This window comes from Physeter macrocephalus, chromosome 16 (assembly GCF_002837175.3).
Source record: "Physeter macrocephalus isolate SW-GA chromosome 16, ASM283717v5, whole genome shotgun sequence".
Taxonomy (NCBI): Eukaryota; Metazoa; Chordata; class Mammalia; order Artiodactyla; family Physeteridae; genus Physeter; species Physeter macrocephalus.
This window is the reverse complement of record NC_041229.1, coordinates 24,597,995-24,615,501: the sequence shown is the minus strand read 5'-3', so window position 1 is coordinate 24,615,501 and position 17,507 is coordinate 24,597,995. Positions and strand designations below refer to the sequence as shown.

At 38.7% G+C, this 17,507-nt stretch overlaps 1 protein-coding gene across 3 annotated transcripts in view; it reads right to left on the bottom strand.

Moving 5' to 3' along the window:
- Positions 1-3,956: 3,956 nt before the first annotated feature.
- LOC102991654 (sarcolipin) overlaps positions 3,957-17,507 on the bottom strand; it is a 104,375-nt gene continuing 90,824 nt past the window's right edge. The window contains exons 1-3 of one of the 3 annotated variants that reach the window (XM_028501365.2): positions 8,183-8,270; positions 6,616-6,770; positions 3,957-4,568 (exon numbers count right to left, since the gene is read on the bottom strand). In XM_028501365.2, the coding sequence (XP_028357166.1) occupies positions 4,398-4,493 (96 nt within the window). In that variant the 5' untranslated portion in view covers positions 4,494-4,568; positions 6,616-6,770; positions 8,183-8,270 and the 3' untranslated portion in view covers positions 3,957-4,397. Of the gene's footprint in view, positions 4,569-6,615; positions 6,771-8,182; positions 8,291-17,507 lie in introns of those variants that run through there. The other 2 variants (XM_055091601.1, XM_055091597.1) reach the window with 2 other exon arrangements.

Here is a 17,507-nt window from a genome sequence, read left to right as displayed (position 1 = left end):
GTTGAGAATCCGCCTGCCGATTCAGGGGACACGGGTTCGTGCCCTGGTCCGGGAGGATCCCACGTGCCGCGGAGCGGCTGGGCCCGTGAGCCATGGCCGCTGGGCCCGCACATCCGGAGCCTGTGCTCCACAACGGGAGAGGCCACAAACAGTGAGAGGCCCGCGTAACGCAAAAAAAAAAAAAAAAAAAAAAGAAAATGTTTCCCCAGCAGCATATATCTCTGTGCTTGTTCACTATGTCTGATTGGTTCCCCACAAAGTGCATAACTAGGCAAATATAAATACACACTCCCACACCCACACCGAGACACAGACAAAGAATACCACCACTGAAGGACATGATGGACCCAAGGCAGGCAACAACCACCCTTGCATCAAGGAACAAATATTTTGATCAACAGTAATTTCTATCAGCTTAATTAGCCATCGGTATTCTTATTCCTTCTTATCTACTGCTCTGTTGATTGACAAAGAAAAGATGACCAAAAAAAAAAAAAAAAGGAAAAGATGACAAAAAAACCAAAGCTTTGTTTTAAACACCTGGTAAATATAAGTTGTACACCCTATATGATTGAGTGGTAGGGCAATTAAAGTATTTGCCTAGAGGCCTCTGACATGTGCCTTTTTTGGCACTTTCAGCTCAGAGTAAAAAAATGTGCCTTCTGCCCTAGAATCTCTTACCTGACAGCACAGAGGAGCAGCCATGGTGACTGGAAAGAGCTCTGCTTGATCTGAGTTGGAAAAACTGGATCTGCCTCTCAGCTCTGACTTTCATTAGCTCTGTGTTTGGGGGCTTGTCATTTGTCCTTTCTGAGCCTCATCCTTCTCCCTTTTAAGATATAAGTTATGAATAAAAATGAACACTTCACAAGATAAAAGAGAATTAAATAAAATAATTCCCTAACAAACAGTAAGTGTGCAATATGCTGTTTATAAGTGCAGTTTAACCCTAACTTTATGCAGCTTGAAAATTGAGAGACTTCCCTGGTGGTCCAGTGGGTAAGACTCTGTTCTCCCAATGCAAGGGGTCCGGGTTTGATCCCTGGTAGGGGAACTAGATCCCACATGCATGCTGCAACTAAGAGTTTTCACGCCGCAACCATGAGACTGCATGCCACAACTAAGAAGTTCACATACTGCAACTAAAAAGATCATGCATGCCACAGTGAAGATCCTGCATGCCACAACTAAGATCCGGTGCAGCTGAAAGAAAGAAAGAAAGAGAGAGAGAGAGAGAGAGAGAGAGAGAGAGAGAGAGGCGGTGCAGCTGAAAGAAAGAAAGAAAGAGAGAGAGAGAGAGAGAGAGAGAGAGAGAGAGAGAGAGAGAGAAGTATTAAAAAATAATTTAAGGGACTTCCCTGGTGGTGCAGTGGTTAAGAATCTGCCTGCCAATGCAGGGGACACGGGTTCGAGCCCTGGTGCAGGAAGATCCCACGTGCCACGGAGCAACTAACCCAACACCTTATCCTTCCCTTGTCAAAGAACTTATGCTATAATAACCACCTGTTCATATATGTCTCCCCCACTAAATCATATGCTACATGAAAATGGGGCTTGTCTGTCTCATTCTCCATTTTATCCCTAGTGTCTAGTACAATATACAACACGTAGTTTCACATAAGCTGAATGAATGAATGAACTAAAGAGAAAGAAGCTAGGTTGGATCAGGCCCATGAGCTAGAACATTAACAACCAGCATTCAATGCTTTGGTTCCAGAGGAGCACTAGCATCTTATTTGGGGGGTAACTGGACAGTTTTTGAGTGACTAGAGCCAACACTGAGGTAGTACTGTGATGATTCAGGGAACCCCAGGCCCCAGGGAAGATTATACATAAAAAGAAACTGGTAAGTGAGAATGGTATTTAACTATAATGACTAGGACTCCTAAACATGGGAGAAATTAGACCAAATTACTAGCCCCAGCTAAAGGATGTCCTACCTCTTCAAAAGTGACCCATAATGTGGTCTACAAATGAGTCCTATCAGTAGACCCAATTATATGAAGATAGGGAGAGAAAAGCAGGTGAGGACGGACAAACAAAGAGAAATTGCATAGGGAATTACAACTGTTACCTTTATCTAACTAGGTTGATATTTTGGAATGCTAAAGAATGTGATGGTAAACACTTATAATCAAATGGTTTGGAGATCTGTAGTGAAACATGGTTTGTATGCTGTCCCCAAAAGAAATTAAGATGGTATTTTGTCATCCTAGCTTCACTATTTACATCTGGTTAGTGAGGCCTATGATCCTCAGTTCCCACATCTGCTAAATGGCATAATGTATGAAAAGTGCCTAGTTCAGGGCTTCATATACAGTAGACTCAGTAAATGGTACCTGTTGTAAATGCTGGCACCAAGACGCAGACTTAGGGGAAGGGAATGTTGTCACTTGGTTTGTCCATTCCCCTCCCCACCACCACACACACACCTTCACAAACACATTCACAAACATTGGTAGATTTTCTGAGTTTTTCTTTAAGTAAGAAAAAGGCTAGTAACTCTCTACTAAAGGGCCTGGAGCCATGTAGGCATGCTGCACACTAAAACATTAACAATTGCACAACCATATGTGTAGGCTGACTCTGAAATTAGGAACATGACATTGATGAACATACACTGCTATTTCCCAAATTTGGTGGGAACCCATCGAAATAATTACACTTTTTCCTTTATATCAGGGTTCTTTACCTTGGCTGCACATTAGAATCATCTGGAGTCCTTCTAAAAACAAATAATGCTCAGATTCAACCCCAGAACAATTACATTAGAAACTCCTGGAAATAGGGCTCAAGCTTGGGACATTTTCTAAAGGCTCTAGGTGATTCTAATGTGCTAATCCCACAATTCTAATCTTTTAAATCTGTGGAGACCACAGACTACAGCATCGGCATCACTAAGGAGCTTGTTTAAAATGCAAGTTCTCAGGCCTCAGTCCAGACTGTATCAGAATCCAAACTGAATTAGTATCTACATTTAAAAGGGGCTTCCCAGTGATTAATAATCACATCAAAGTATGGGAAGTACTGGTAGGTATCAGTGATTCTCACCTCTGGCTACACAATATAGTTATCTAAAGGACTTTTGAAAAATGCAGAATCTTGGGTTCTACTCCCTGAGATTATTATTTAATTGGTCTGAGGCGGACTCAGAATAAATATTTTGAAAAATCACTCCTGAGTACATAAACTGTGCCGCCAGGGATGAGAATCACAATGCTAAGTAGGCAATGGCAGTGATAGGCTAAATTCAGCAAGGAATGCCTTTATGAGAGGTGCTATGAAAAATTAGGCTTAACAATATTCCTTTTCTTCATGGTTACCTCGGAATTGGCACAGGGAACAAATGTGATCTGTCTAGTGTGGAGTATTCTAGTAACATGCTTAAGAAATGTCTATTTCATGTCTCTTCTATAAACATATATGTTGCTTTTTTAATTCTCTCTTTGTTATAACTGTAGTTTATTAGTAACTAGCTCTATTTGCATTATGACAATAACCAAACTGAAATATGCTACTCTTAGAGACATGACTCATGTTCTAGTTTTACTCAGTGACAAATAATATTAAATATTTATATTAAAGCAAACATGGAGATATTACAGAGTAAAATATACATTTTTTGGTGAATTTTAATAAAACACAAGGCTTCAAAGAAATTTTGTGCTTTTAGTGGACAGTTCAGGCTGTGCTCCAGACCTCCTAGTAGAATGGATTTATTTTCCCTCTGCCCTTGGGACTAATTCAGAGGGAAAGTTTGAGAAGCACTGAACCAATGGAATTATTTGAAATATGACACTCTTAATTGACTTGGTTTCAAATCCTCAGCAGTTGGAGGATCTTGGCTTATCCCAAATGCTAGAAATACTGTAAGATTTGTCACTTCAATCCCAGCCCAGGGTCAAATGCAGTATCACAAATAGAAGGTAAAATAAATTCTAAAAGTCATTTTTTGGGGTTGACAACTTTATTCACATGATAGCTATCGGGGCTGACAAAGACTTCCTTTAACATTTCTTTCTTCTGGCAGTTGATTTAGAGTTTGGTTTCTGAGAGTGGGATGAAGGGATGTGTGGTGAGACACACCAGGGGCTTGTTAGAATTCTATGTCATCACGAATCCAGTTTACTTTTAACCTTGTGGCTTGTCTGACACATTTGCAGTAAGAGTTGGGGAATAAATCTAATGCTCCCTGGCAAACACTTGGCAGCCATTGAGAGCAGCATCTTTAGAGATCACACAATCAATCCTAGCACTGGAGGCTGCCCAAATATTGTGCGAGCAGGTCAGAAGTGCCATGGGGTGCCAGAAAAGGCATCCCATGACAGCAGTGGGATCTCAGCGCATACAGAAGACAGCTCTGGAGTGTTGCAGTCAATTCCAGGAGGTGTGGTATCTCAGTACTGATAGGATCTCACAAGGAGCCATATAAGGATAACTGTAATCAGGACAACGGTGAAGTTGAGACACAGCTCCCTGGTGGACCGTTCCATTCTCAGAGCAGCTTGGTGAGAACTGAAGGCAGACTTCTGAGGGCACACAAAAGACCTCCTGCTTGTCCTTACCTCCTAACCGAAAGTAACAAAGAAAACATAAGAAATTAGTGAGCATTCTTTCCTCAAAGGAAACAGAAGCATTATGGAAGAGGAACATGTTGGCTGAATTGTGTCCACCCTAAATTCACAATTTGAAATCCTAACCCCCAGTATCTTGGAATCTGACTATAATTTTTTTATTTTTTTATTGAGGAATGTCACTATATTTGGAGATAGTGTCTTTCAAGAGGCAATTAAGCTAAAATGAGGTCATTAAGATGGGTCCTAATCCAATATGACTGGTGTCCTTAAAAGACGAAGAGATTAGGACACAGACATGTACAGAGCAAAGACCATGTGAAGACATAGAGAGAAGATGGTCATATGCAAGCCAAGGAGAGAGGACCCAGAAGAAATCAGTCCTGCCAATACTTTAATCTCAGATTTCTAGCCTCCAGACTGTCTTTGGACTAGAGCTGTTACTCTTCCCTGGGTCTCCAGCCTCCCACTGACCCTGCAGATTTTGGACTTGCCAGCCTCCACAATCACATGAGCCAATTATATCACACACACACACACACACACACACACACACACACACCCTATTGGTTCTGTTTCTCTGAAGAACCCTGACTTATACAGAGACCCTGGCTTTTTTCCCTTATGTCAAAATGACCAACATAGTCCTCATTATATTGTTGCTTTGACAAAATAAAAAATATTACATTTTTCTCGCTCCAATTTCTGCGTGTGTGTGTGTGTGTCTGTGTGTGTGCTTGCTTTGCTAACTTAGAGTACCAGAAAGCAAGGTCACCAAAACAGAAAAAAATGTTGTGGTTTAGTATTGTTCTTGCTTTGAATTACATATAGAAGTAGGATACCATAATTTTTCAGGTTTCAGCCTGACCTATCTTTGTCTAACCCTGTGAAAGCATGAACTAGTTCAACAGCTGCTTGGCCTCTTAAAAAAGCCCTGCATTGAGCACAGAGCTTACTGGGGTCAACCAAAAGTCCCTCACATAACAGGCACTCAGTCCAAAGAGCAAGTGTAAACCCCATGAGTACTTCTATTTCAACAAGGGCTTGTGCCAGCTATTTTTAGTCAAGTCCAGGATGTGCCTATATTGTAAACACTTCAAAAAGCAAGGGTGGTATCTTTATAGTCTGTACAGGTAGTACATGCAGGAAACCATACTTTGAGAATATAAAATTATTACCTCCAGTGATGTGGCATAATTGGCACTGTGTATATGCAAACCAAATGAAATTAAAGATTAAAGATAAAATTTTAAATATTTAGGACAAAAGTCTACTATGGAGTGAAAAAGTTTAGGGAGAAAGAGCATTTTGTTTATTTGCTAAGAGTGGAAGTTCAGGGGGCAAGAAGTGTTGTTAGCAAGATTTTGGCCTGAATGGTATTTTTAACCATCTATCCAGACTGAATTATTAATTGTAATTACTGTATTTGTTATATTATTAGTGTACCAAATTATTAATTGTATAAACCAGCTGAATAATCCTTTTTCATATTATGTAATTGTTGGTATAACAACACAAGTTCAAATAAGATGATATCAACCAGTAGGTTGTTGAATCTTGGTTTAAAATATGACCAATGATAACTGATTTATGTTTCATTTTCCTTTTAATTCTTATTCATATTTTTGCCCTCCATGTGAAGGACATAGTAAATTTACAATGAAAATCTTTACAAAGGTTTGTTTGAAGGAGAAAGTAAACAGAAGAAAATGAAGTATAAAGGAAGTAGAGAGAATGTGTGAAAATGTACACAAGAGCAGAGGAGAATAGGAAAGTAAGGAGCTTGGGGTAAAGGAATTTAAAGACTCTAAATCAGTTTCTTCCTTATGAATTTATTAATAAAATTGAACCCTGATTCAAACACAAATTTGTTTGGGTAAGTTCTGAAGAAATACAGAGATATGCAAAAAATATGCATCCCTATTTATAATGATCAAAACAACCCAATTCAGGGAGGGCAAAATAACCATCTCACCAAATCTTATTAGATTAAAGCTCTTAAGTAAAGGGAATCATGGATAGTGACCCAACAAGAACATACTCAGAAAATGTTGCTGAAAGTTGTCCACAGCTTTGTTAATGTGACCTTCACAACAACTCTGTGACCTTTACAACTCAGGCAAGTTTTGTCTTGATTTTTCTCTCTCCCAAGATTATAGCTGAGAAACTGACGTTTAGAGAGATGTTAAGTTGTTTCTGTAATGATACATAGGAAGTTACAGGCAGAACTAGAACTGGCAGACTGGAAATAATTGCTGGAATTGTGGTTACTCCATAGGAGTGATTACATGAATGAGTTATTACTGCAAATAACTGTCCTGGCTAGTGTAAATTTTTGACCTTTGGGAAAACAATTTGACATTTTTTTATTAAGATTGATAACGCTCATTCCCTTTTATCCAGCTATTTCACTTCTACTCTAGAAACTCAAGCACATATATACCTGGATACATATACAAGAATGTTCATAGCAACATTTTTATATTATTCCTAAGCTGGAAACAACTCAAATGTTCATCAGCAACAGAATGGATGTGAATTGTGGTATAGTCATACACTGGAATGCTATAGAGCAAAGAAAGTATATGACCTACAGCAACACATAATAAAATGGATGGATTTCACAAACATAACTATTGGGCAAAAGAAGAATTTACAAAAAGAAACACAGAATGTGATTCCATTTCAACAAAGCCAAAAACAGGAAACTTAATTATATTGTTTAGGAATGAAGAGATGATAAAACTATAAAGAAAAGCAAGGATAAGATTATCTCAACAATTAAGATGATGATTACCTATGGTGGGGCAAAAGGGGCAAGTGATGAAGAATGGAATTCTAGGGGTGCTCCAATGATCTATTTCTTGGCCTGGGTGATATTTATACAAGTGTTGCCTTACAACGATTGTTCAAACGGTATGTATTATGCACTTTTCACAATTTTTTCAATAGTCTCTGAATTGACAGGCTATCCATAACACTTATTTATTTCCTATGGTTTACCTCTTACTAATTCTTGCACTTTGCTGGTGAACGTAAACATTTGGTTTTTTATGTATATTTTTAAAATAATAAAACACAGCATTAAGGTGAGAATTTCTAATGAATTCAGTTCAGTCAACACATATGCTAACTGTAGGGGGTGGACTCTACTTTCACACACATTTATACCAAAGTTAGGTAAAACCTCAGATCAGCAATCTTCCATTTTTCTGCTGTTAACCTGCAAAGACAATTTTGGCTTCATTTTGAATCTTTCCTGAAGTCAAGATCACACCATATGATCTAAAGTGATTGCCATATGGTGAAATAAAAAACTCTGAATAAATTGTTTGACATTGACTTTCTTTGAATGGAGACTTTGAAAAGATGGAAGACATACTTTATGATATGGAAAAAAAATTTTTAATTGGAAGGGAGAAAATGCATAACATAAGGTAAAAAAAGGAAAACAAGAATCAATAATATTCACTTTCTACTTTAAGAAATACTGTGTACAATAGGCATTGCCTATTTTATTAAGAAATGTAAATATTCCTCTGCTTTTCTCATTTGCAACTTGTACACATATACACACTGTATGCTACGCTTAAAAATCCTGCTGTTACCTGAACAGGGTCAAGGACACACTGGGCTGCAGTAGGCTTCTCTCTCTCTCTCCAACTTGGGCTCCAACTCCTGCTCGTCTCCCAGGCTGTCTGGACTCCTGGGCTCTGGGCAGGGCCTAAAGTAGTCTGAGGGAGGTGGCAATCACTGTGATGTCACCGATGAAACATCTTGAAGGAACAACCTCCAAAGGTTGGAGGCTATTTGTGTTTAGGGGGACGTGGAAATGTGTTGACTAAGGCTCTTCCTTTGGCTGCCAATTTGTATTAAAAGCCCAGGGACTTAAAATCTTTTCTTTCTAGTTGACTTTTGGTACAACTGATGTAGGTTTTAAACTCATCTTTTACGTCTTCATGAGTATCTCTAACATGTTTAAAACATCGTAAACCGAGAGTGACAGATTGATATTAACAAATCTTTGCTGCATTTGGCTGCCCCTCCACCCCCACTCAGCATATGAGGGTGTAAAAATGTGACTTCATTTAACCACCCATATTTTCAGCTTTTTGAAGTGTGAAGAATTCTCTGCTCTACACATGCACACCCCAAACCACATACATGCACCAGAATTCAACAGGCATCTTTTACCTCCTTCAAAATTGACTTTATTCCAAGTGGTGAAAGCTATCTCCCCAGTCACCTGTTCCACATAACTTTCCAGCTAATCTGTATGTTGCAAGTTACACATTAATATACAGTTTCATCTGACACAGCTGTGGACGCCATGGTGTATATATATCTCTGTCAATATACTAATACAGCAGTAAACCCATACTGCAAAATTCAGTCATTTGGATCGATAGGGGGTAGCAGGAGAACCGGTCAAAACTAGTGAAAAACATGAGTTATAGGATATATCTGAAAGAAATAAAACTGTATAACTTTCAAATATAAACATTAACTAAAACTAGACTACTAAAATGAGTTTGTAATCAACTTTTCAGGTGTCTGGAGGTAAATGGATTCTCTGAAGTGTTTAACTGAACTTGAAAACCTATCAATTAAACATGACCTTAGCAATTGTGCTTGTTCATCACATTCTTTCTTTACAGATAATAGAACAAACCTCCCCTCTGAATTCCCAGTTAGGATCAATCAAAATAATACATTCCCAGAAGACATAAACAAAACTCCCTATTATCTGTGTTCATAGCCAAACCTTTCCCCATCGTTTCTCATGCACTAGAAATATTACTAAAGGAAAGACTTTCCATTTCATTTCTTCATTTTGATATAAACCTAATGATGGGAAATCTTAATATAACATTCTGTTGTCACATGCCTTGTAAAGAGACAGCTTGCTGAAGTGACAGGTAGTTTATAGTAATTATAGGGCAGTCAAACACTGGCAAATTCCTTGAATGTAGTCAGATTTCTGTCTTTTGCTTCCAAGCACTTGTCAGATTGTCTCAAATGCTAGGAATATTTTCCTACTCACTAAGCCACACCCATCCCTTTTTTAACCACTCAAAATTATTTTTTGTCCAATTAAAAAGTTATATACTTATTGTAAAAAATTTGAAAATGTAAAAGTATAAAGAAAATTTAATATCACCACCCAAAAGGAAAAAAACCCTTTATATTACTTTTTATTCATATTTGAGGTTGCAAAGACACAATCTCAAATTCACGAGATATTTTTGGTAAAAGAATCTGATTCTTGAAAAACCTTTACCTTTTTTAATTCTTATAGAATCAAATTACTCATACTGTACCATGTGTTGGTATTGAATTTATGGGACAAACATTTATTTTGTATATGTTGGAATAGGAATTAGCTCTACAATATTTAAAATGTTAAATACAATGGGTAAATGTTAACATATCACAAAACAGCTCACCAGTACTGTCAATTTAGTTGAATTGGTCAATTTCAATGACCAATGAAATGTAACTTGAAGGATAAATCCATGAGTCAGTTTAGTTGTTTGGTTGTCCCATTTAAGTTTATCTAGCATTATACCAGGGACTGTTGTGCCCGGTGCATTGACAAATTCCCAGATAGAGACTTCAGAAACTTCTTGACATTAACGGTTTATTCTGTGATATCATAAGAGAGTGGGATAACACTGAGAATTTAGCTGGTTGTCAGTCTGACATAACCCTCTCCTGAAGAATATGCAAGCCACCCAAAGTCACATGGCAACTATTCAAAGGCCTAAGGTAGAGTTTAACCCTGAGGATCTGCAAGTCCATTAAAACAAACAAAAAAAAACAAAAAACAAAAAAACCTCACTACCAAAGAAAATTTGTCTCTTTAAATTAACTTAATTCTGCTGGTATTTTCTTTTCTGTGAGCAATTCCCATGACTTAACATTCCATATCAACTTTCAAGGTGCTGCTCTTCCCATCAGCAGGAGGGCATACTAAATTACTAATCTTTGATATTATTTCTATGCCTATTAATCCAGAATTTAGCCAAAGGCCTTTTGTTAAGAAAACAATATTCACATTGACATTGGTATTTAAGAGCTAACTGACATTTATCTCCTCCCACCCCATACGATATATACATTCTTAAATGTAAAATACCCTTTGAAAATCAATGGTGAGTTCTTATGTCTGATTAAGAGCTAAACCAACTTGTTTAATTTATTCCTAATTTCCATCCAGCTTTTTACTTTGGGAAGCAAAAAGTGAAGACCTCATGTCACTCCATGAATTCAATAAGTCTCTGACACAATGGGAGAATTCAGTAAGGCCTTGATGAATGGCGATAAGCTCTAAGCACATGACAGTAATGAGTATGATGATTATGGTGCCTCTCTCACCTTCACATCTTCACGTACAACTGGTCATTCAGCTGCACAAAAATAGCTTTCTGCTATTCTCTGTCATTATCCTAAACACATGAGTACAAACACAGAGAAAAAGGAAACCATATTTCTTCTTTTTTTTTTTTTTGGCTGCATTGGTTCTTCGTTGCTGTGCGGGCTTTCTCTAGTTGCAGCGAGCAGGGGTCTAGTCTTCGTTATGGTGCATGGGCTTCTCATTGCAGTGGCTTCTCTTGTTGTGGAGCACGGGCTCAAGGCGCGTGGACTTCAGTAGTTGTGGCACGTGGGCTCTAGAGCACAGGCTCAGTAGCTGTGGTATACGGGCTTAGTTGCTGGGCATGTGGGATCTTCCTGGACCAGGGATGAAACCCATGTCCCCTGCACTGGCAGGCAAAGCCTTTTTTTTTTTAAGTCTGGATTTTTAAAAAAAATAAATTTTGTTTATTTTTGGCTGTGTTGGGTCTTTTTTGCTGCACTCGGGCTTTCTCTAGTTGTGGCAAGCAGGGGTTACTCTTTGTTGCCGTGCGCGTGCTTCTCATTGTGGTGGCTTCTCTTGTTGCGGAGCATGGACTCTAGGCAGGCGGGCTTCAGTAGTTGTGGTGCATGGGCTCAGTAGTTGTGGCTCGCGGGCTCTAGAGCGCAGGCTCAGTAGTTGTGGTGCACGGGCTTAGTTGCTCCACGGCATGTGGGATCTTCCCGGACCAGGGCTCGAACCCATGTCCCCTGCCTTGGCAGGCGGATTCTTAACCACTGCACCACCAGGGTAGTCCCCAAACCATATTTCTTGAAGCTCTCTCCATGTCCTTGAAAAATTAATGATTATTATTTGTATTTTTAACCACTTGTGGCACGTGTATGATTTGTCTCACTAACTGAATTTTAATTTCAAAGGCAGGGATAGCTTCCTGTATTTCTTTTGTTTCTCTAATTGTGCATCAAACTGGTGAAGAATCATAATAGATGCTCTAGAATATATAGCAAGGGGCTCAGTTTGAGCCATTATCACGTCACATCTCCTAATGAGATCCGGACATGTCTGAGCATGCCAGGCAAACCTGAGTAGGGGAAATTGAGGTCAGCATCAAATGTACTTGTAAAAGGACCTAGAAGCCACCTGGGAGAGAAAACTCCTCTGAAGGGAAGTGATCAAGAAGATACGCATGGTTCAGCAACAGGGAGAATAGTTAGTTATTCCACTGGCACATAACAAATTCACTGTGTTAGTCTAGGTCCTGTGAGAAGCAAGATGCCAAGATGAGACTAAATGTGTAAAAGAAAAATGTATTGGGGGAAATGCCTGTGAGAGAAAATATGAAGAGAGCAGGGGAACTGAGATAGTCATCAAACAGCAAGAGAAAGATGGGAAAAAACAAAGAGAGGTTGGGTAGAAGCATCTTAGACTATAATTCAGTTCCAAGGAAAGTTTGACAAGGCTGTTAGGAAACCTCATATCAAAGCCATCTGTCAGAGGTGACCGATGTCTCTCAGGATGCCAACCTTCATGTTACTCCCATGCTCAGTTCTTGACTGAAAGCAGCCAGGGAAGCATGGCCTCTGTGCAAACGTGATTATGATTTCAGAGTGCAGCAGCTGAAGTCCACCTCAATTATGGTTCAGTCACATGTGAGAGACACATTCTATGGCCACCATACTCACATACTACCCACCCTACTCCCCTACAGCTTGATGTCTGGGTCCTAGGAGAAGAGAGAGCTATGGATAAAAACTCTATAACTTGTGACAATTAACCTCAACAGTGTAGAACACTGAAAGGGACAGAGAGTTTCTCCCTCTACCTGTGCAATCTCTTGGACCTCAGTGCATCCATGGAATCAGCAATGTAATGTTCTTCCATTGAAGTGTCATGGAGCCTAGCAGAAGCAGAAATACTGATCAAGACTTCCTTGCAGTTTATATTAAGCTGTGCAGGCCTTAGTTGCAGATGGCAGCAGAGAAGAGCTTGAGCTAAAGGGCAAGAAAATGGCAGACACTATGTGGTAGCCAACAGTATGTGTTCATGAGCACATGTCAACCACACCCTAAAGCTGCTAGAAATAATCAGGAGAAACATTACAGGGGCATGCAGTCTTGCATAATAAGTGGGAGCAAGAGCCAGAAAAATACGTATTAGTCCTGTTTATAATAACCCATTTAAGTCCTGGATTGGTGAGGTGACACCTGTTAACATCATTCGACTTGGAACCAATTAAATTCCTCTTCTCTGGAACAAGTATATTTCTGCTCTATAATAAGATTCTGCAAGCAAACAGCTTTCTCTCTGCCCATTTAACATAGCTGCCTAAGGGGGAAAAAAAAAAAAAGGAGCAGCCAAAAATGTGTTTACTACTAGGCTAATACCACCTGCCCTCAAAACACACCCAGATTTGAGATTGATTTTGTTATTTTTCTGATGGAAAATAAAAATTCAGCAGTCTTTTGATGTGCTGTTACTGCAAAGTTCAGGAACATTCTAGCCAGACATACCCACTTGAAACATTCTGTTCCTTAGTGAATTTGATCAAGAGTATTTGCACTGAATCTCTCTTGAGAATCTGTCAGTCGGAATAACACAATTGCAGTTTCAGTAAGAATAATATAGATCAGACAAAATTGCTTGTTGTTCTCTGTGAATAAGTTCATTTGGCTTTAGCCTTTGGCTATTAAAGCAGAGAGAATAGAGTCTGAAGAATCATGAAAATCTCTCTCTGCTTTCTGTGAATGTAATGAGAAAACAAAAGTGCCTAGTTGCAGTAATGTAGAAGATTAGCTGGATGCAAGATACAGGCTAGGTTTCCTTTCAGATGAGCGATATGCTATCTCTGAGGGTAATTGGGCACTTGTTCTACAGCCTGGGGAGTAACCTAACCTTTTACACTTTTACAGTAAGTGAATGTAGAGTTGCCAGGGCCTAGTATTCTGGGAACTTGGGCAGCTTATCTGGGAGAGATGGTTCAGGCCTACTCTCCTTAGCTTGTATTTTGTTGCTTCTTGCTCCCATTTGCCAGTGTAGAACAGAAAAGGAGGTCTCCACACTTCAGGCCAATTATATCTGTGTCTTCATGGGGGTACACATTTTGTGCTAACAAACTAACCTTTTCTTCTTCTATTGCATCTCTCTTTTGTTAGATGTTACAGCACTCACCAGGCACTTACATGTCAACCACTCCTACCGAGTACCAACACAAGCACAAGACATCCCTGTGCTACCTTCTCTATGAGCAATCGCATCTACCAACAACCACCACTGCTTGCCTTGGGTATTGACCTTGCCTATAAGACACCTTTCCTCTGCAGCTGCCTCTGCTGAGTACCACAGCTATTGACTATTGAAGGTAACACAATTACTTCCAGAGCAAAATGAAGCGTTGGGGTGAGGAAGTGTGTCTCTTTCTATGTGTCACAACCTGTGAGGAATACCAAAGGAATACTTCCTCACTCACTCCAGTATCTTCCCAGACATAAGTTCATGGGGAAGTTCAGCCAGGGAATACATAGTAGTAGGCATCTTGTTATCTCAGACTCAATTCTTCCCTTCACTACTAAGATTTGATACTACGCCAAAATTTCATTCTCTTAGGATGAATTCTCTCTAAGGAGGGGCCTAAGTTCCCAACATTAAGTCAGCTTCTATCAGGCCTGATCCATCAGTAAATAAAACTTGCATTCATATATCTTGAAGTGCATCAGTAGACACAGTTTAGGCACAAGTTGAGGTTCTACCACATCAGTGCCCTTAGACAGGTAGTGCAGCATGTTGTGCTTTCTACCAATTATCTTCTCATTGGAGTCAGAGTAAAAACTGGGTTCTCTGCACTACAGATAGAAAACATATCATTTCTTATTTCAGTGGTTTCCTGTAGCTCCCAGATTAGGTTCAAATCTTCAGCTGCAGAGGCAAGGCTTTACCGTGATCTAGCTTCTAAACTCCCTGACCTCCTCTGCAGCAATACCAAATCTGCAGTTCCTCAGATGTTCTCACCATGTGTGCATAAGCCATTCCCTTTGATTATACCATCCTTTTGCCCTTTCCTCAACACCTCCCACCTTTGTTTGATGATTAATAACAGTACTTGATTCAAGTGTCACATTCCCTGATCCTCAAGGCTGGGATGGATGAACCTCTGTGATCTATGTAGCCCTAGGCACTATTGATTTCACTGATATTGTCAACACTAACCTTTCTCTCCATCTCCCCTCCTTAAGAGCAAGGATTTTATCTCTCACCCATGTAGACCCAGTGGGTAGGCATGCAGTGCATGCAATGTAGTGGGCATTCCATAAAAGTTTGTTAAATAAATATATGTATGAATATAAAGTAATTAATTAATAACTGTTCACTTCTGGAGAGTCATAGGCAAATAAACGTTTTAAAAATAAAATGCTCAAGGGATCAATCCAAGAAGAAGATATAACAATTGTAAATATTTATGCACCCAAAATAGGAGTACCTCAATACATAAGACAAATGCTAACAGCCATAAAAGCAGAAATGCACAGTAATACAATCATAGTAGGGGACTTTAACACCCCACTTTCACCAATGGATAGATCACCAAAAATGAAAGTAAATAAGAAAACACAAGCTTTAAATGACACATTTGAGAAGACGGACTTAATTGATATTTATAGGACATTCCATCCTAAAACAACAGAATACATTTTCTTCTCAAGTGCTCATGGAACATTCTCCAGTACAGATCATATCCTGGGTCACAAATCTAGCCTTGGTGAATTTAAGAAAATTGAAATCATATCAAGCATCTTTTCTGAGCACAACACTATGAGACCAAAATAGGAGTACCTCAATACATAAGACAAATGCTAACAGCCATAAAAGCAGAAATGCACAGTAATACAATCATAGTAGGGGACTTTAACACCCCACTTTCACCAATGGATAGATCACCAAAAATGAAAGTAAATAAGAAAACACAAGCTTTAAATGACACATTTGAGAAGACGGACTTAATTGATATTTATAGGACATTCCATCCTAAAACAACAGAATACATTTTCTTCTCAAGTGCTCATGGGACATTCTCCAGTACAGATCATATCCTGGGTCACAAATCTAGCCTTGGTGAATTTAAGAAAATTGAAATCATATCAAGCATCTTTTCTGAGCACAACACTATGAGACTAGATATCAATTACAAGAAAAAATCTGTAAAAAAACAAACACATGGAGGCTCAACAGTACACTACTAAATAACCAAGAGATCACTGAGGAAATCAAAAAATACCTAGAAACAAATGACAATGAAAACACAATGACCCAAAACCTGTGGGATGCAGCAAAAGCAGTCCTGAGAGGGAAGTTTATAGCAATACAATCCTACCTCAAGAAACAAGAAAAATCTCAAATAAACAACCTAACCTTACACCTTAAGCAAATAGAAAAAAAGAACAAAACAAACCCCCAAAGTTAGCAGAAGGAAAGAAATCATAAAGATCAGATCAGAAATAAATGAAAAAGAAATGAGGGAAACAAAAGCAAAGATCAATAAAACTAAAAGCTGGTTCTTTGAGAAGATAAACAAAATTGATAAAAAATTAGCCAGACTCATCAAGAAAAAAAGGGAGAAGACTCAAATCAACACAATTAGAAATGAAAAAGGAGAAGTAACAACTGACACTGCAGAAATACAAAGGATCATGAGAGATTACTACAAGCAACTCTATGCCAATAACTGGACACCATGGAAGAAATGGACAAATTCTTAGAAAAGCACAACCTTCTGAGACTGAACAAGGAAGAAATAGAAAATATGAATAGTCTGATCACACGAACTGAAATTGAAACTGTGATTAAAAGTCTTCCAACAAACAGAAGCCCAGGACCAGATGGCTTCACAGGCGAATTCTATCAAACATTTAGAGAAGAGCTAACACCTATCCTTCTCAAACTCTTCCAAAATATAGCAGAGGGAGGAACACTCCCAAACTCATTTTACAAGGCCAACATCACCCTGATATCAAAACCAGAAAAACAAAGAAAGAAAACTATAGGTCAGTATCACTGATGAACATAGATGCAAACATCCTCAACAAAATACTAACAAGCAGGATCAAACAGCACATTAAAAGGATCATACACCATTATCAAGTGGGGTTTATTCCAGGAATGCAAGGATTCTTCAATATATGCAAATCAATCAATGTGATACACCATAATAACAAATTGAAGGATAAAAACCATATGATAACCTCAATAGATGCAGAAAAAGCTTTTGACAAAATTCAACACAGATTTGTGATAAAAACACTCCAAAAAGTGTCATAGAGGGTACCTACCTCAACATAATAAAGGCCATATATTACAAAGCCACAGCCAATGTCCTTCTCAATAGTGAAACACTGAAACCATTTCCTCTAAGATCAGGAATAACACAAGGTAGCCCAATCTCACCACTATTATTCAACATAGTTTTGAAAGTTTAACCATGACAATCAGAGAAGAAAAAGAAAGAAAAGGAATCCAAATCGGAAAAGAAGTAAAATTGTCACTGTTTGCATCCTAAAGATTTGGTAAATTAGCAGGATACAAAATTA